This window comes from Pseudophryne corroboree, chromosome 3, assembly GCF_028390025.1.
Source record: "Pseudophryne corroboree isolate aPseCor3 chromosome 3, aPseCor3.hap2, whole genome shotgun sequence".
NCBI lineage: Eukaryota > Metazoa > Chordata > Amphibia > Anura > Myobatrachidae > Pseudophryne > Pseudophryne corroboree.
The window spans coordinates 333985021-334006457 of NC_086446.1; the positions used below are offsets into that span (position 1 = coordinate 333985021).

Below are 21437 nucleotides of genomic sequence, written 5' to 3' on the forward strand. Positions count from 1 at the left end.
CCTAGGGATGATTCTGGACACGGTTCAGAAAAAGGTTTTTCTCCCGGAGGAAAAAGCCAAGGAGTTATCCGACCTTGTCAGGAACCTCCTAAAACCAGGAAAGGTGTCTGTACATCAATGCACAAGAGTCCTGGGAAAAATGGTGGCTTCTTACGAAGCAATTCCATTCGGCAGATTCCACGCAAGAATTTTCCAAAGGGATCTGTTGGACAAATGGTCAGGGTCGCATCTTCAGATGCACCTACGGATAACCCTGTCTCCAAGGACAAGGGTGTCTCTTCTGTGGTGGTTGCAGAGTCCTCATCTATTGGAGGGCCGCAGATTCGGCATACAGGATTGGATCCTGGTGACCACGGACGCCAGCCTGAGAGGCTGGGGAGCAGTCACACAAGGAAGAAACTTCCAGGGAGTATGGACGAGCCTGGAAACGTCTCTTCACATAAACATTCTGGAACTAAGAGCAATATACAATGCTCTAAGCCAGGCAGAACCTCTGCTTCAGGGAAAACCGGTGTTGATCCAGTCGGACAACATCACGGCAGTCGCCCATGTGAACAGACAGGGCGGCACAAGAAGCAGGAGTGCAATGGCAGAAGCTGCAAGGATTCTTCGCTGGGCAGAGAATCATGTGATAGCACTGTCAGCAGTGTTCATCCCGGGAGTGGACAACTGGGAAGCAGACTTCCTCAGCAGACACGATCTTCACCCGGGAGAGTGGGGACTTCATCCAGAAGTCTTCCACATGCTGGTAACCCGTTGGGAAAGACCAATGGTGGACATGATGGCGTCTCGCCTCAACAAAAAACTGGACAGGTATTGCGCCAGGTCAAGAGATCCGCAGGCAATAGCTGTGGACGCGCTGGTAACGCCTTGGGTGTACCAGTCGGTGTATGTGTTTCCTCCTCTGCCTCTCATACCAAAAGTATTGAGAATTATACGGCAAAGAGGCGTAAGAACGATACTAGTGGTTCCGGATTGGCCAAGAAGGACTTGGTACCCGGAACTTCAAGAGATGATCACGGAAGATCCGTGGCCTCTACCTCTAAGGAGGGACTTGCTTCAGCAGGGTCCCTGTCTGTTTCAAGACTTACCGCGGCTGCGTTTGACGGCATGGCGGTTGAACGCCGGATCCTAAAGGAAAAAGGCATGCCGGAAGAAGTCATTCCTACTTTGATTAAAGCAAGGAAGGAAGTAACCGTGCAACATTATCACCGAATTTGGCGAAAATATGTTGCGTGGTGCGAAGATCGGAGTGCTCCGACGGAGGAATTTCAACTGGGTCGATTCCTACATTTCCTGCAATCAGGATTGTCTATGGGTCTCAAATTGGGATCTATTAAGGTTCAAATTTCGGCCCTGTCGATTTTTCTTTCAAAAAGAATTGGCTTCAGTCCCTGAAGTCCAGACCTTTGTTAAGGGAGTGCTGCATATACAGCCTCCTGTGGTGCCTCCAGTGGCACCGTGGGATCTCAATGTGGTTTTGGACTTTCTAAAATCTCATTGGTTTGAACCACTAAATAAGGTGGATTTGAAATATCTCACTTGGAAAGTGACCATGCTTCTAGCCCTGGCTTCTGCCAGGAGAGTATCAGAATTGGCAGCTTTATCTTACAAAAGCCCATATCTGATTTTCCATTCGGACAGGGCAGAACTGCGGACTCGTCCGCATTTTCTCCCTAAGGTGGTGTCAGCATTTCATCTGAACCAGCCTATTGTAGTGCCTGCGGCTACAAGTGACTTGGAGGACTCCAAGTTACTGGACGTTGTCAGAGCATTAAAAATATATATTGCAAGGACAGCTGGAGTCAGAAAATCTGACTCGTTTATATTGTATGCACCCAACAAGATGGGTGCTCCTGCGTCTAAGCAGACGATTGCTCGTTGGATCTGTAGCACAATCCAACTTGCACATTCTGTGGCAGGCCTGCCACAGCCTAAATCTGTAAAGGCCCACTCCACAAGGAAGGTGGGCTCATCTTGGGCGGCTGCCCGAGGGGTCTCGGCATTACAACTTTGCCGAGCAGCTACGTGGTCAGGGGAGAACACGTTTGTAAAATTTTACAAATTTGATACTCTGGCTAAGGAGGACCTGGAGTTCTCTCATTCGGTGCTGCAGAGTCATCCGCACTCTCCCGCCCGTTTGGGAGCTTTGGTATAATCCCCATGGTCCTTTCAGGAACCCCAGCATCCACTAGGACGATAGAGAAAATAAGATTTTACTTACCGATAAATCTATTTCTCGGAGTCCGTAGTGGATGCTGGGCGCCCATCCCAAGTGCGGATTATCTGCATAAATTGTACATAGTTATTGTTAACTAATTCGGGTTATTGTTGAAGGAAGCCATCTTTCAGAGGCTCCGCTGTTATCATACTGTTAACTGGGTTTAGATCACAGGTTGTACGGTGTGATTGGTGTGGCTGGTATGAGTCTTACCCGGGATTCAAAATCCTCCCTTATTGTGTACGCTCGTCCGGGCACAGTACCTAACTGGAGTCTGGAGGAGGGTCATAGGGGGAGGAGCCAGTGCACACCACCTGATCTGAAAAAGCTTTACTTTTTGTGCCCTGTCTCCTGCGGAGCCGCTATTCCCCATGGTCCTTTCAGGAACCCCAGCATCCACTACGGACTCCGAGAAATAGATTTATCGGTAAGTAAAATCTTATTATTTTGCTCTTCTGTGATTTTCACAGTTTTGAAGTGACAGAACAATACGTAACCAGAAAGCTAATGGCAATGCAGAATATTTTGGAGTGTTAATGAACATCCATAACGAATCTGTCTATACATGCAACTTGTTTCCCCTTAAAACTTGACTCCTAGGGGCCGATTCAATTGTTGTAACCTACGGCTACCACCAGGGGGCACAAAGCAGAACACTTAAATTGGCAAAAAAATGGGGTGGTGACTCTCCCATCTGGGCTCTGATCCTAAATACCTTTGTATTCTGTATGGGGGAAAAAAAGGCCTTAAGCTAGAAGGTATCTCGCATACCTTCTAGCTTAAGGCCTATTTTTCTCATACAGAGTACAAAGGTATTTAGGATCAGCGGCCAGAGGGGAAAGTCACCACCCCATTTTTTTACCTGTTCAATTTGGGAGTTTGTTTTAGGAGAGCTCCAATACTCTTTACGGTTACCTGAGGATCCTATCACAGCCCAGATACCCACCACGCTTTTTTCCTCTTAGAAGATCAATTAAATTGTTTCTCATTTAGGTGCCCAGTAGCCACGGGGCTGATTTTTTTTTTTTTTTTTTTTTTTTGCGGCCCTCCTGAGGTGCAAGAAAAAATGTGTAGGAACTCTGCACTTTGGGCATCCAAATTGAAGTTTGGATGTCCAAAGCAGGGACTGTAGATTGGTTTAGGTGGCTAAACCTGGTCTGTTTGGGGGACAACATGCACGATGTTCACTGCAGGACAAACACAATTGAATTGTGACAATTTGTGTGTCTAAAAAGTCCAGTTTAGATGGGATTTTTAGACTCCCAAAACAATTGAATGGGCCCCTTATATTGCTTTCATTTTGACGTGTGCGCTCTTACTTGGCCACTAAACCTTAAATATCTTCAGTGTTTAAACTGGCACTTGGAACATTTACAAATACTTGCTCTCACACATGCATATATTGATTACAACATTTACATTAACTCTTCCATGTATACCGTATGGGTGATTAGCACTGCTACATTTATAAAAGCTTCTAATTATTTATGGATTGGCAAAATTAGTCTGGATGAGAGAGAAACTATTTTCTTGTAGAGTGAGGTGAATTTCCTTTTCTTCTCTTGTGCTGTAGTTTACAACTGAAATATCCTTTTATGGAAGAAACAGATTTTTCAGCATTACAGAAGAAATGTAAAACCTAGCTCAATCACTTGTTCTCTTTATGGATTACTTTTTCAGCCAACCATCTGCATTCTTTTGTCTGCCCCTTGCTTGGCTGGCAGGAAGAGAGTTGACTTTGTGCGTACGCTGAGGTCTTGCTCTCTATGGGATTAAAACTAGTAACAGCCTGGCATTGTTCTGAACAGATGTAAAAAGTCTCTGCACGATCCACTCCTGGCCTACCACTCGCACATCACTGAGACACCATCGTTTGTTGCGGAGCTGAAACATTTATTTCCCATTTTCCACTTGCACAAGTGTTACACTCTATTGTTAATAGATGAGGTAACACACCTGCAAGGTCAAGGCGAAGGTCGCTGCAATTTCATGCATTTGCTTTGAAGTCTTAACTGTGCTGAAGACCTTCAATGCTTATATAGTCGTAGCTTTCAGCCCACTGCAATATATTTTTGATTTGCTGTTATAGGTATGTAGTCCATTAATTGTTCGATCTCACACATTCCAGAGATCCTCTCTCCCCCATAACTTGGAGCAACCCCTGACATTTTTATATCTTTATAGTGCCAACTCTCCCTTCTTGCCCCCTAAACATACACACTTTAGGGTGATTTCTCCAGAAAGTAAACAAAGTCCCGTGCAACACACTCTGTTTAAATTGTTATATAAAAACTTAATTGCTTAGTAGCAACGCCTTACCCTATAATTTAAGACCCACTAAAATCTTGGTATTTTGGAGAACTATGTTCGAATTTGTTTCGCTGTCCCATGCATCATGGTGAATCGCCCTTTAGTTCTTTTATATATTAACCAGTTTTATACATCTTTGTCACGGAGAAAGAAGTTTAAACTCTACGGGGCATATCGATTTGCGGGCCATGGTTTTTCAGCTCAGACTCTCACAATTTTCTTTTCAGCCCCTTAGGGCCACATACAAAATTGTGTGAATTTGGAGGGAGAGCGGGCTGCGAGGGGTGTGAGATGCAGTGTGTTGCCGGAGTTTCAGTGCTGCTGCAACGGCAATTCGTACCCTTTGGCAGCTATTTGATTCCCCACCACAAGTTAAAGCCTAGTGTTTTGAAAGGTGAATGGTACAAAGTATTCTTGTATGACTATTAATCTTCAGCAGGTTATGGGCTTCCTAGCCAGTATCCAGTTTATGTGCTTGGCTGGTATTTGAATCTCTACCACCGTACTTGTGTTTAACTTGTAAAAATAAAGTAGAAAGTTCTCTGCCCATTTGACTATAACTTCCCTATTTTGAACGATGTGTTCTACAGACTGACCTTGCAAACCAAGTACAGTTTGTTATCTAGCATTTGAAGTTAAATATTATCCACATTGATTAAAATACACAGGGGAAAAATAGAAAGTACTTTGTCATTTGGACAATTTTTTTTTTTTCTTCTGTAATTTGCCTCTATTACAAATGTAATTTTTTTATCTTCATAACCATCCTACCATTATCGCAAAAGAGCCTTGTTTTCTATGCAAAATATGACATCTATGTACCTTTGAGTGCTGTCTATTCCTGCTAACAAGTGGTAGTTCTATCTAGCTGACAAAACTACAGGGAATGTTGTTGTTATATGCTGATTTATAAATGTGCACAGGGCCCTGCTGTCATGTGGATTTGTATTCATATCACACCTAGTTTGTGGTTTTGTTTTTTACAGTAAAGCTGTTACAGATGGGTATACACATGCTGTAGGTGTGTAGAGTAGCAAGTATACATTTTTTTTTTTTTTTTTATATTTTGGATATATGGGCTTGGTGGCTCTTGTAAGGACGTTGTAAATCATTACTACAAGTGTAATATTGTTATAAAGGAGTGTAATGTGAAAGTCAATCATTCTAATCACTTCAGTATTGTCACTAGTTCCTAGTGCATCACAGGATGCTTCAGTGTACAAAGTGTCTCTCTCCTCTGTGTAGGCAACATAAGCGGTCTTAATTCTATGGACATATTTACCATTTAAGGATGCTGCATAAACTGTTTTTATTTATTTTTTATTTGTCCTCCTGCATTAACTTATTGGCCCTACACCAGTGGTTCCCAAACTTTCTTGAATCACGAGGCCCTAGAGCATCACCATTTTTTTTCATGGCACCCCTAGGATAAAAGTTTTTTTTTATTGATAAGCACAATTTTCTTTTTTAATAAATTTATCTGTTATCCTTAGGGTTAGTTATGTGGTAGTGAACAACTTTGTTTCTGATAGTCCATATGTGGTATGATTGGCAGCCACTTGCACTAGTTTTGCCTATCATTTTGACCATAAATTATTTGAAATGGTCCTGGTCCACCAAACCGAGGCACCCCTGCAAGAATCTGGGGCACCCCAGGGTGCCTAGGCACACAGTTTGGGAACCACTGCCCTACACATTAGGCGATAACACTGAAGGATATGAACTTTCTTGTTCATATCGTTCAGTGTGTAGGCACCAAAGATGAACGATGCGCGGCCTCGCGCTCGTTCATCGTTGGTGAAGGGTCGCTTATGCATGCAAGCCAATATGGACAATCTTGTCCTTATTAAGTTGCACTGCTATGGAGACAAGTGACGGGGGAGTGAAAACTAAATATTCTCTCTCTCTCTCTCTCTCTCTCTCTCTCTCTCTCTCTCTCTCTCTCTCTCTCTCTCTCTCTCTCTCTCTCTCTCTCTCTCTCTCTCTCTCTCTCTCTCTCTCTCTCTCTCTCTCTCTCTCCCGCCCCCCCCCCCCCCCTCGCTGCCGTCGGGCAGCAGGGTCGCTTAAAGTGTCGGGCCCATAACAAGCACTACCAGTAATATATTATTATACTAATAAAATGTAATGCTGGTGCATGTGTTTCATCAATTTTCCCAGAGAAGTTATGTGAATAATATTTTAACAAATATTGGGGTCGATTCTATTCGGCAACTTAAGAATAGCGCCGGGAATTAGCTCCCGACGCTATTCAATTCAGCTGCTAGTGACCCGCAATTGTCGGGAATTCTTCTCTCCTCCCTGGGGGATGAGAGAAGAAACCCGACAAAAGTGCTGCCTCGCGGCCGGCGCGAGGCTGATTCTGTCGGGAATCGGCATCGCCGCGGGTAGTTAAGTCGGAGAATGCCCGTTCTCCCGACAAAACTACCTGTTAAGTCGGCGAGAACGGGACATCGCCGACTTAACTGGAGCTGAATTGAATAGCGTCGGGCGCTAATTCCCGGCGCTATTCTTAAGTTGCCGAATAGAATCGACCCCATTGTGATATTGTCTCCCTTTTATGGTCATGTCACTGTTAGCATCATGGGGGGGGGGGGGCTGATTACATTTTTTGATAGACCAGCCATGTTTGATGCGACTGTTGCATTCCTGCACCACACAGAAAGGGATTGCGTGTTGAGTGGCTTTTCCCATGCTAAGTACCAGGCGCACTGCAATCAAGGTGCTCACAGCACTCGTGACCAGCCCCAAAGCCCTCCTTAAACGTGGATTACTGCTTACACCTCAAGAAGGTTAGGACAAAAATTCAGTAGTGCAGCCTTGTGACTGATTGCCCAAACCAATTGTATTAGGTCTTGGTCACGAGCTAATTTTCTCAAACAAATCGAGACTCCCCCGGTGGGCCACTTTGAAATAGCGCACAGAGTCCGCCAGCAGTAAAGTACATTTAGTCCTTATTTATTCAAAATCATGCCTGTGGGAGATCCGGCAAATGTCTACCCCCTTTTTTTTATTTTTTCTTGGTATGACTGTATTTCCTTTAGCAGATGACTGATCATTTGTCATAAGCACACACTGCTTTTGGGACTTTGTGTAAGTAGTCAAACAAGTTCAGCTAAGGTGTGTTGTGTAACAAGCAAACTAGGAAAATTACCAGCTACACCAATGTGTAATATATAACTTAATTGAGTACTGCCCACCTTTCCATGTACTGCAACTGTCTGTCTGGTTTCCTCATAGTAAAAGTGACTGGGGACAGCCACTGATGGGATTGGGTTGGAATTGCTGGTTGTGGCAGCTAAACCTTTAAACCTTGATTAGATGTCTTGTTGCCCTTTCTTTGTTTTGTCTGCATATTAAGGGAGTTTAATTCATGCATATCATATTTTTTTTTTTATATTTACATGTATGCATTCTGACTATTAATTACAAGAATATGTTAAGGCTGATCTCTGCTGCCAGCAATAAGTAGTCATTTTAGCTGCTCACAATGTAGCACTTTGTTCCTTCACCTTTTATAATGACTGTTATGTCATTGCTTCTTATCCTGCTCGGCAACATATTGTGCCGTTTACACAGAACATTGTTGGGCATGTTCTGTAAAGCAGGTGTGGTTGTTACTCTTAAACACAGCAGTAAAATAACTTCTTCGCCATCCTATTTAATGATTGAAATAAAATCTCCTTGAGAAGAAATGGTATGCACTGTCAGCACAAGCTATTTTACCTATTCCAGATAAAGGAGTATTCAACTTTTTTTTTTTTTTTAATACTATAAAGATTTATTCAGGAGAGCTACTGGTCCAAAATAATACACACTTTCAGATTTTTTGTTTTAAATATATTACAGCGAGTTGGAAATAACAAATGCTTCAGTTTGATGGGGGTGATTCAGTTGTTTAGGTACCTACCACTAGAGGGTGCCCGCTGGCAGTAGTAATTGTTCTGCTCTATGGGCGCGCATGCTGCCTGCGCTGACATTTCTGCTCGCAGCCTCCCGAGCTGACGGACAGAAATGTCCCCAATGCTTTTAGGTGCATCAACTGTAATGGGTGCCCGATTGGAGCAATTTCTCCAATGGGTGCCCAAATAAGCAATTGACTCACCCCCATTAAAGTCTGAACATTTTAAAAGATTTTATCTTCTTGCAGTTTTATTGCTGCCTACTTTGGCTGCAGTGTTTGAATTGACGATTTTCATTTTGTTATAGATAAGAGAAACGGAGACTATGGACCCAAATATGTTTGAGGGCCTGGTTGAATCTTCTGGGTCTTTACCAGATGACGAAGACTTTGAGGAACCAGACTACTACGACGATATAGATTCTGATTCATTTGATGAAAGCTCTGATTCATTTGATGAAATTTCTGGTTCTGGCGATTCCTCAGGTAATTATTGTACCATAATATTGGCTTGTGAAAGGGTCACTTTCTTGTTTCAAATGTATAAATCAAATTTCCATCAAGGATAGTAGTCTTGTGATGCTCCTAATCTGACACACAGCCATAAATGCAAAAAGCACTTCTCTACTCAAGAATTTTGAGCTGGCGGAATGCAGTGTAAAATTGCTGTTGTGTGACATGGACACTGCTAACAATTTTTGAGGACTGGATTCAATTAGCCGCAATAATTAACTACGGGTTAACTGGTGTGACGGGGCTATTCAATTACAGCCCACAATAAGCCTGCACATTGCACTTAATGCAGATTTCTGTTCAAGCCTGAGGAAGGCTGAAACAGAAATAAGCCATGAGTTCCCTAACCGTGGGTGCCACAAATGCGTTAACCCACAGCTCCGGGTGCTTTTCCTGTAATCTGGGTTAATGCGCATTAGTGGCAAATTTACCGTACAAGAAAAAAAGTTCTGTAATTGAATAGCCTCGTTCTTAAAATTATCGCAGCTAATTAAAACCTTCCCTGTGTCACTTACTGGAGATTGTAAAACAGTGGTTTTCTTGCTAGAATATACTGGCACACCTGAATACCATACAAAAACTGTTCACTATAATGGGTATGGTGTTTCTTCACCCTAAAGCTGGCTATAAATGACATTATTATTTGGGCAAAAAAGCCAACTAAGTCACTGGTCTGAACTATTATCGTTCTGTGTATGGTACTGAATGATGACCATTCACAGCCTAAAAACTGCTGAAACACTGTCTGGATTACATTTGGTTGTCAATCCTCCTGGTCATCGTTCAGGCTGTGAACGTACAGTAGATCTCATCTAAACACCATGCAGTGTATGGAAGCTCTCCAATTACTGGGCAGTTGACTACTCCCCTGTCCGTGTCTGGTGCAGTGTTGGCCACTTTAAGCTTCCGGATCCTTAACCGATTTATTTGTTTCTAAAAGGCTATTTAAATTGTGCCTTCCACTCTGTCTCCTCCATCAATCTTGTAACATATGTATTGCTGTAAAACGTGTTGAAACTCATTTGCTATATAAATGCTTAGGAAAAATAAACAAGGTGTGGCTATAAAAGGAAAAACAATAGTTTAGTGTGCCGCAGAACCTTGTGTGCTGGATAAACATGTAGCTTGCCTACATTTTTAAAGGGCAACAATTAAGTGTATAACAATAACTTGTGTTGTGCTATAAATTAGAGATGAGCGGGTTTGGGTTTTACTCTGATTTACTCTGTTCTCAAAACGGCATCTTATTGACTATCTAAAACAAGAGACATCCGTGAGCCAATAAGATGCCGTTTTGAGAACCGAGTAAAACCGAACCTGCGCATCTCTACTATAAATGGGTTTTATGACCATGCTTTTTTGCTATGGTTCAGTATTCCAACATAGTAGATGGTAAGAAGAATTGCTTCTGAAAGGAGAATGTGCCATAGCAGTAGACCAGGAATGTGTATTTTCAAACAGCACATCTCCTTTAAGAAAGTTCTGATTAAATTCACCACAAGGCCCCATAGTGTTTCTGGCAAAGAAACCAGCAGTTTTAGTAAAGCTTATTAACTCCTGCAATACTTCTACAGAACATCATGGTTAATTCAATAGAACCCATCAGTGGCGGAACAAGCAAGCGGTGGGCCCAGGTGCGACAAAATGCTTTGGGCCCCCCCCCCCCATCCAAGTCCACCCCAGGGGCAGTGCGCGCCGTAGGCGCGCGCAAAAATACATAGTGGCGTGGCTTCGTGGGGAAGGGGTGTGGCCACAAAATAATACCAACACAGTAGTCTCCATTATTCAAATTACGCCGCACAGTAGCACCACTACACCAGGTAGAGACCCTTTTACACCTTACAGCGAACAGATTCCTCTTTTTACACATTACAGCTGACAGCGTGCCCTTTTTACACCTAACGGCAGACCGCGTGCCCTTGTTACACATTACGGCAGACAGCGTGCCCTTTTTACACATTACAGCAGACAGCGTGCCCTTGTTACACATAGCGGCAGACAGCGTGCCCTTGTTACACATTACGGCAGACCGCGTGCCCTTGTTACACATTACGGCAGACAGCGTGCCCTTGTTACACATTACGGCAGACAGCGTGCCCTTGTTACACATTACGGCAGACAGCGTGCCCTTGTTACACATTACGGCAGACAGCGTGCCCTTGTTACACATTACGGCAGACAGCGTGCCCTTGTTACACATTACGGCAGACAGCGTGCCCTTGTTACACATTACGGCAGACAGCGTGCCCTTGTTACACATTACGGCAGACAGCGTGCCCTTGTTACACATTACGGCAGACAGCGTGCCCTTGTTACACATTACGGCAGACAGCGTGCCCTTGTTACACATTACGGCAGACAGCGTGCCCTTGTTACACATTACGGCAGACAGCGTGCCCTTGTTACACATTACGGCAGACAGCGTGCCCTTGTTACACATTACGGCAGACAGCGTGCCCTTGTTACACATTACGGCAGACAGCGTGCCCTTGTTACACATTACGGCAGACAGCGTGCCCTTGTTACACATTACGGCAGACAGCGTGCCCTTGTTACACATTACGGCAGACAGCGTGCCCTTGTTACACATTACGGCAGACAGCGTGCCCTTGTTACACATTACGGCAGACAGCGTGCCCTTGTTACACATTACGGCAGACAGCGTGCCCTTGTTACACATTACGGCAGACAGCGTGCCCTTGTTACACATTACGGCAGACAGCGTGCCCTTGTTACACATTACGGCAGACAGCGTGCCCTTGTTACACATTACGGCAGACAGCGTGCCCTTGTTACACATTACGGCAGACAGCGTGCCCTTGTTACACATTACGGCAGACAGCGTGCCCTTGTTACACATTACGGCAGACAGCGTGCCCTTGTTACACATTACGGCAGACAGCGTGCCCTTGTTACACATTACGGCAGACAGCGTGCCCTTGTTACACATTACGGCAGACAGCGTGCCCTTGTTACACATTACGGCAGACAGCGTGCCCTTGTTACACATTACGGCAGACAGCGTGCCCTTGTTACACATTACGGCAGACAGCGTGCCCTTGTTACACATTACGGCAGACAGCGTGCCCTTGTTACACATTACGGCAGACAGCGTGCCCTTGTTACACATTACGGCAGACAGCGTGCCCTTGTTACACATTACGGCAGACAGCGTGCCCTTGTTACACATTACGGCAGACAGCGTGCCCTTGTTACACATTACGGCAGACAGCGTGCCCTTGTTACACATTACGGCAGACAGCGTGCCCTTGTTACACATTACGGCAGACAGCGTGCCCTTGTTACACATTACGGCAGACAGCGTGCCCTTGTTACACATTACGGCAGACAGCGTGCCCTTGTTACACATTACGGCAGACAGCGTGCCCTTGTTACACATTACGGCAGACAGCGTGCCCTTGTTACACATTACGGCAGACAGCGTGCCCTTGTTACACATTACGGCAGACAGCGTGCCCTTGTTACACATTACGGCAGACAGCGTGCCCTTGTTACACATTACGGCAGACAGCGTGCCCTTGTTACACATTACGGCAGACAGCGTGCCCTTGTTACACATTACGGCAGACAGCGTGCCCTTGTTACACATTACGGCAGACAGCGTGCCCTTGTTACACATTACGGCAGACAGCGTGCCCTTGTTACACATTACGGCAGACAGCGTGCCCTTGTTACACATTACGGCAGACAGCGTGCCCTTGTTACACATTACGGCAGACAGCGTGCCCTTGTTACACATTACGGCAGACAGCGTGCCCTTGTTACACATTACGGCAGACAGCGTGCCCTTGTTACACATTACGGCAGACAGCGTGCCCTTGTTACACATTACGGCAGACAGCGTGCCCTTGTTACACATTACGGCAGACAGCGTGCCCTTGTTACACATTACGGCAGACAGCGTGCCCTTGTTACACATTACGGCAGACAGCGTGCCCTTGTTACACATTACGGCAGACAGCGTGCCCTTGTTACACATTACGGCAGACAGCGTGCCCTTGTTACACATTACGGCAGACAGCGTGCCCTTGTTACACATTACGGCAGACAGCGTGCCCTTGTTACACATTACGGCAGACAGCGTGCCCTTGTTACACATTACGGCAGACAGCGTGCCCTTGTTACACATTACGGCAGACAGCGTGCCCTTGTTACACATTACGGCAGACAGCGTGCCCTTGTTACACATTACGGCAGACAGCGTGCCCTTGTTACACATTACGGCAGACAGCGTGCCCTTGTTACACATTACGGCAGACAGCGTGCCCTTGTTACACATTACGGCAGACAGCGTGCCCTTGTTACACATTACGGCAGACAGCGTGCCCTTGTTACACATTACGGCAGACAGCGTGCCCTTGTTACACATTACGGCAGACAGCGTGCCCTTGTTACACATTACGGCAGACAGCGTGCCCTTGTTACACATTACGGCAGACAGCGTGCCCTTGTTACACATTACGGCAGACAGCGTGCCCTTGTTACACATTACGGCAGACAGCGTGCCCTTGTTACACATTACGGCAGACAGCGTGCCCTTGTTACACATTACGGCAGACAGCGTGCCCTTGTTACACATTACGGCAGACAGCGTGCCCTTGTTACACATTACGGCAGACAGCGTGCCCTTGTTACACATTACGGCAGACAGCGTGCCCTTGTTACACATTACGGCAGACAGCGTGCCCTTGTTACACATTACGGCAGACAGCGTGCCCTTGTTACACATTACGGCAGACAGCGTGCCCTTGTTACACATTACGGCAGACAGCGTGCCCTTGTTACACATTACGGCAGACAGCGTGCCCTTGTTACACATTACGGCAGACAGCGTGCCCTTGTTACACATTACGGCAGACAGCGTGCCCTTGTTACACATTACGGCAGACAGCGTGCCCTTGTTACACATTACGGCAGACAGCGTGCCCTTGTTACACATTACGGCAGACAGCGTGCCCTTGTTACACATTACGGCAGACAGCGTGCCCTTGTTACACATTACGGCAGACAGCGTGCCCTTGTTACACATTACGGCAGACAGCGTGCCCTTGTTACACATTACGGCAGACAGCGTGCCCTTGTTACACATTACGGCAGACAGCGTGCCCTTGTTACACATTACGGCAGACAGCGTGCCCTTGTTACACATTACGGCAGACAGCGTGCCCTTGTTACACATTACGGCAGACAGCGTGCCCTTGTTACACATTACGGCAGACAGCGTGCCCTTGTTACACATTACGGCAGACAGCGTGCCCTTGTTACACATTACGGCAGACAGCGTGCCCTTGTTACACATTACGGCAGACAGCGTGCCCTTGTTACACATTACGGCAGACAGCGTGCCCTTGTTACACATTACGGCAGACAGCGTGCCCTTGTTACACATTACGGCAGACAGCGTGCCCTTGTTACACATTACGGCAGACAGCGTGCCCTTGTTACACATTACGGCAGACAGCGTGCCCTTGTTACACATTACGGCAGACAGCGTGCCCTTGTTACACATTACGGCAGACAGCGTGCCCTTGTTACACATTACGGCAGACAGCGTGCCCTTGTTACACATTACGGCAGACAGCGTGCCCTTGTTACACATTACGGCAGACAGCGTGCCCTTGTTACACATTACGGCAGACAGCGTGCCCTTGTTACACATTACGGCAGACAGCGTGCCCTTGTTACACATTACGGCAGACAGCGTGCCCTTGTTACACATTACGGCAGACAGCGTGCCCTTGTTACACATTACGGCAGACAGCGTGCCCTTGTTACACATTACGGCAGACAGCGTGCCCTTGTTACACATTACGGCAGACAGCGTGCCCTTGTTACACATTACGGCAGACAGCGTGCCCTTGTTACACATTACGGCAGACAGCGTGCCCTTGTTACACATTACGGCAGACAGCGTGCCCTTGTTACACATTACGGCAGACAGCGTGCCCTTGTTACACATTACGGCAGACAGCGTGCCCTTGTTACACATTACGGCAGACAGCGTGCCCTTGTTACACATTACGGCAGACAGCGTGCCCTTGTTACACATTACGGCAGACAGCGTGCCCTTGTTACACATTACGGCAGACAGCGTGCCCTTGTTACACATTACGGCAGACAGCGTGCCCTTGTTACACATTACGGCAGACAGCGTGCCCTTGTTACACATTACGGCAGACAGCGTGCCCTTGTTACACATTACGGCAGACAGCGTGCCCTTGTTACACATTACGGCAGACAGCGTGCCCTTGTTACACATTACGGCAGACAGCGTGCCCTTGTTACACATTACGGCAGACAGCGTGCCCTTGTTACACATTACGGCAGACAGCGTGCCCTTGTTACACATTACGGCAGACAGCGTGCCCTTGTTACACATTACGGCAGACAGCGTGCCCTTGTTACACATTACGGCAGACAGCGTGCCCTTGTTACACATTACGGCAGACAGCGTGCCCTTGTTACACATTACGGCAGACAGCGTGCCCTTGTTACACATTACGGCAGACAGCGTGCCCTTGTTACACATTACGGCAGACAGCGTGCCCTTGTTACACATTACGGCAGACAGCGTGCCCTTGTTACACATTACGGCAGACAGCGTGCCCTTGTTACACATTACGGCAGACAGCGTGCCCTTGTTACACATTACGGCAGACAGCGTGCCCTTGTTACACATTACGGCAGACAGCGTGCCCTTGTTACACATTACGGCAGACAGCGTGCCCTTGTTACACATTACGGCAGACAGCGTGCCCTTGTTACACATTACGGCAGACAGCGTGCCCTTGTTACACATTACGGCAGACAGCGTGCCCTTGTTACACATTACGGCAGACAGCGTGCCCTTGTTACACATTACGGCAGACAGCGTGCCCTTGTTACACATTACGGCAGACAGCGTGCCCTTGTTACACATTACGGCAGACAGCGTGCCCTTGTTACACATTACGGCAGACAGCGTGCCCTTGTTACACATTGCGTCAGGCAGTCCCCCTTTTTTACACATTGCGGCGGGCAGTCCCCCCTTTTTACACATTGCGGCGGGCAGTCCCCCCTTTTTACACATTGCGGCGGGCAGTCCCCCCTTTTTACACATTGCGGCGGGCAGTCCCCCCTTTTTACACAGTGCGGCAGGTAGGCCCCCCTTTTTACACAGTGCGGCAGGCAGTCCCCCATTTTTACACAGTGCGGCAGGTAGTCCCCCATTTTTACACATTGCGGCAGGCAGGCACAAGAAAGAAGGAAAGAAGGAAAGAAAGAAAGAAAGAGAAAAAGAAAGAAAGAAGAATTATACTTACCCTCTCCGCTGGCTCAGGCTCCTCAGTGCAGCGTCAGAGACGATTCCCGGGCTGGAGAGAAGGAGGAGGAGGGAGGCTGAGAAGGGAGCCGCAGCAGCGCTGTGTTACTGGTGGAGGCGCTGCTGCTGCTGCCCCTCTGCTTCCCTATAGGCTGTTCTCGGAAGACAGCCTATAGGGAAGCAGAGGGGCAGCAGCAGCAGCGCCTCCACCAGTAACACGGCGCTGCTGCGGCTCCCTTCTCAGCCTCCCTCCTCCTCCTTCCCCCGTCTGTAGTACCGCTGCTCCTCTCCTCTCCTCTCTTCGCCGGGCGGCTGTGCGCTGCGGGCAGCGGTTGCCCGCAGCGCACAGCGGCATGTAATGAGTCAGTTTGACTCATTACATGCTTTGGCTCCTGGACAGAGGCGGGCCCCAGTGCAGTGCACTGCCTGCACTGCCGGTAGTTCCGCCTCTGGAACCCATGATGTCTTATAATTGTGTTACTGTTCATGAGTTTATCATTGTTTTTCTGTCTCCTTTGCCACTGAGACTATATATTCTTTACTTGATTAACGAACTTTGGGCAGGCTTTGATATCCATACTGATATTTTATGTTTCTTTCTTCTGTAGAAGAAATGGATGATCTTGAATCCACTGTAGACACACCCACAGTAAGTATTTGGTTTTAAATGTTATGTCCATATTCTTGCTCAGTAATTGATTGGAGGTCTGATGGTTTAAATGGGTACATATTGTATACATGTATGTTTGGGTTTTTGCTTGCAAGCAATTTGTGGCTATTCAACACTATACAGATATGTAATAGCGTAAATAAATATTACTTGTTATGTTCAGATTCAGAGTTTTGAGAAGAAGGTACACTTACTGTAGTGACTGAAAACTTACCCAGAAAATGCTAAACTTAATCTACTTTGCTCTTGTAGCTTTAATTACTACTTTCCATCTATTATTCATGCATACGCTTTAATTAAAATTAAGTTGATGTTGGCGCCAGTAGGGTTAACTTGCCGCCACTAACAGCCAAAGAAAGGGAATTTCTAATAATGCACGCCACTGAGATAGGTCTAGGGTGCCTTCCTTGGTATCCTCAATGGGGAAGTGCAATGGTTGAAGGTCTTGGGCAATCTGCTTAAGCAATGTTTTCTTTGGTGCATCAGATGCTATGTTCCTTCCATCCAGGCATGTGTAGGCACTGGTATGGTATTCTTATGTACTATAGAAATAGACCTTAATCCTGCAAGTCCCAAACTTACTGTTAAAATATATATGAGCATTTTGCATTAAAAGCAAGAGCTGAGGAGCAGACTTTAATATGTAATATTTACATAACATATCCCTTCTCTCCATCCCATTTTACTTTATATGTTCTATAAATGAAGGTCACAACAAATCATTCTCTTCTCTGATTGATCACAGGTGTCTAGTGTATTTCCTTTCTTCTTTTGTGTCCAAGAGCTTAATGTTTTGCTGATAAATCAAAGCCTCACCAATACTAATGTCTTTGCTTCCACAGACTACCATGGGTAACAAAATTCCAGAAAATGACTTGCCTGATCCAAAATTCCCTATTGATGATGTGGACCAAAGTGACAATGATATAGTAATCAGCAAGCACCTACCAGAACTGGAGCAATCAAACGAAATCTTTATGGCCAGCACGTCTCATGGCTTCTTCAGTAGAACAGAAGTTGTCGTTGGTAAGATTTTAAAAAAAATATATATATTTTTAGTAATTTTTTAGTTTATTTATTTACTAACATGATTTCTACTTGACTCTTATAATATTGTATAGCATGCCAGATGTCGTGTCCTATGTTTTTGCGATTGTCTCCTCTGACATAAGCAAATCCTGTCTTCTACTTGTAGGTCGGCTACATTTTCTGGTTGTGATTACCCTTTTATGTTCCCATTGGTTGTTGTGTGAGAACTAGTTGGGTTATTTTTATTCTTACAGCTAATACAAACCACCTGTCTAACAAATGACTCAAACAATTGTTAGAAGGAAATACAGTGGTGAATTGTTGATTATTTGCTTTATGAAAAGGGGGAAGGGGATCTTCCTGTGCAATGGCTTGGGAAATGCAAAGCAATTTCCTTATTTTGTAGTCATTCATAAAATGTATGCAGCTGAACACCATGCTGTTATTTTTGTTGAACTTGGGCAGAAATCTTCAAGCTTTTACATGATCTGCATTATACCTGTTTTTAGTTCAGCAAGGCATGAAAAAAAATCTGTTTTGAATGTCTTAATTGACCTTTTCATTATCAAAACTGGTTACTGAAGGGTTATTGCACATTAGCAAATTCATGTTTCTAAATTGTATACATTATTTGAAAGCCTGAAATATAGGTAGAGAACCATGGTCATTATAGGAAAAGTGCATCTTGAACATCTGTCAGTATCACAGGCCATTGTGGCATTTGTTACTCCATAGTTGATGTACTTTTGCTGGTTATTAAACTAGTGTACATGTAAATTGTGACATTTTTGGCTTTCTTTTGGTCTTTATTTTGTAAAACCTATAATGAAAATGTGGAGGGACTAGCCTTTCCTGTCATATTTACATTTGTACAAGAGTTTTGATTGTATAAAGTATATGAAAAATACAATGAATATGTTTGAAATATCTTCTTTGCATTATTCTACTCATTTTTATAGCCAAAACTCTGGAGTAAAAAGTCTATGGCAGGTGAGGCAGTGCCTCACCTGGCTAACTTTTCCACACATCTCTGATCAAAAACTCACATTTCCAGGAGTTTACACTGCTGCACCTGTGTATAATGTCCAGATGTACCCTTTGGCTCATATTTTGTGTGTAAATCTGGCTCTGGTGCTAGCTAGTGCCTCCTTAGCCTTTTAGCTCACTGCACGTCCCTGCCTGATATATACATACCTGACCTAAACTGTGAAATTAATTATATATCTGGACACTGACAAAAAGGTGGGTGGGATGTGCCTGACTCTTCCACGTGGGATGTGCCTGACTCTTCCACTCTTCCACGTGCCTGACTCTTCCACGTGTTCGCACCTCAAATTCTTCTTCCCATCTCTAAATTGCTTCAGCACTACATAGAAAGGGTCTAAAATGGCTATACACAGGTTTTGATAATCTGACCTGCAGGAAAGCCGCTCAATTTGAAACAGTCTTGTTAAATCGGAACAGTTGGAAGTTGTGTATGGTTGGCATGCCCTCAATATGTACTTCAGTTATTTGTCCAAGGCATGCACAAAAACGTATACTGAACCGTATATTTTATTTTACAGCTCTTGTTGCTGGTGCAGTGGTTGGACTGCTGTTTGCTGTCTTCATCATCATTTTTCTGGTAATGCGCATTAGAAGGAACAAAGACGTTGCCTACGATGCAGTGAAAAAACCAATCTACAAGAAAGCTCCAACAATCGAGGCGTAGATTTCACAAGGACCTATTGACTATTAATTAGACTTTGAAATGCATTAAAGAGCTGAGAAAATCAAACCTTGTTGTATTACAACATTTCTATGCATTTCTATTACCCGGTATCAAAACTCTTATAATTCAGTCATTTTAAATATATTGACATTAAAAAAAAATAAGCTGTTTTTACATATTTTTGATACTTTTTTTGATGGCCAGCATTGGCCTTGGAGACCAGTTTGGATTATTTTTTTAATTATAATGGATGCTTGCAGTGGCCAAATGCACTACATTTAAAAAGTGGACTTTGACTTTTTGTACTAAATTTAAATAAACACTAATGCGTATATGCTGTATAATTTAATGTGATTCTTTCACTGAAATGTAATATACTAAAGTGTTTCCAATGTTGATCGGTTTCCCCTTTTGTAAGTTAATTAATTTTTTTGTTTTTTTAATCATCATTAGGGTGGTGATGGTGACTTTACCTACATAGGATCTGTTACTTACCCAATTTAATTTTAGTTTTTAATTATTAACTGCCAATCTTTACTTTTCTGAAATGTGACAACCTGCATATTTGTGGTCAAATTATGTGTAAAGTCTAATGAATGTCCTTCAAGCTGGCATATTTAATTTCTTTATTTTTCTCTCAAACATATTTATATACAGTCGGTACTACTTTTTTTTTTTTTTTTCTTTTTCTTTTGGGTATCTGAAGTGTATGTGGAGAAATAATTGTCATAGCAGTTTTTGAGTTCTTTTTGTTTTGTTTTTTGCCGCTTTCCTCCCCCCCTCCCAAGTCAAATGTAATCGTTAATAAACCTGTTTTTAAATTTTTGATATCCACTTAGAATGTATTTTATAGTTGTTAGATTTAAATAGCATGTAATATTGATCGTCTGTAGAATTTTTTTTTTTTTCAAAATAAAATACTTTTTTAGTAACTTAAATTCTGTTAATGTTTCATATTAACATCTGTGTATATATGTATTATAAGTTCTACAAAGGGCATTTCTTAACGTGAACGTGAAACTAAAATTTTGGTGATCAGCAGATCTAAAAAACAAAAAAGGAACCATTTCTACTTACATTTTCCCAAAAGGTTTCATTCTAAAAATTAGAAGCAGATCTCTATAATGTATGAGTAATACTGTTTGTTCATTTTTTTTTTTTCCTTTCCCACTAAAATGATCTGTATGGAAAGAGGTTTGCTTTACAAAACTGGTCCCAAAATCTTAGTGACGGGTTCACATGAAAATACATGGGGCAAGATGTAATAGGGTGCAGGATGCTGGTTGCTCCTTTAAAAAAATGTCCAAGATAGGCCGGCATTCAGCACTTCCAGTGATCTCTGACCCTGTTACTTCTCATCCATGGAGTGGTCACCAACACATATGGAGACATAATTTAAAGTGTAACAATAATGGTTTAATTGTGTTCTGACTGCTCTGTACATCATTCACTGTTTCAGACAATACAATATTTTTGTTTGTTTTGTATCTGTAAAATATTTAAATGTAGCAGCTATTAAAATATATTTATATTTCAAAACTTGCATATAAGGGTATTTATTTATCTTGTGTTCAGTAGATTTTTAAGAATGTTTTGTGTGTATTCATGTATGCATTTTGTGACATTAGATGTAAGTTGCACATATATACACGCATAATAATACTCTCCTTTAGTCTCCAAACCTTTAAACGTTCCCTGAAAACTCTCCTCTTCACACAAGCCTATCAAATTCCAGACCCACCCACATAACCTTCAATGCTTCCC

General features: G+C 44.2%; 1 protein-coding gene across 1 annotated transcript in view; it reads left to right on the top strand.

Annotated features, from left to right (window-relative positions):
- Positions 1–21212, top strand: part of LOC135055462 (syndecan 4-B-like) — a 43126-nt gene extending 21914 nt beyond the window's left edge. Inside the window, exons 2-5 of the mRNA XM_063959574.1 lie at positions 8738–8915; positions 16872–16912; positions 17776–17959; positions 19528–21212. Of these exons, the coding sequence (XP_063815644.1) occupies positions 8738–8915; positions 16872–16912; positions 17776–17959; positions 19528–19673 (549 nt within the window). The 3' untranslated portion in view covers positions 19674–21212. The remainder of the gene's footprint in view (positions 1–8737; positions 8916–16871; positions 16913–17775; positions 17960–19527) is intronic.
- The last annotated feature ends 225 nt before the right edge of the window (positions 21213–21437 follow it).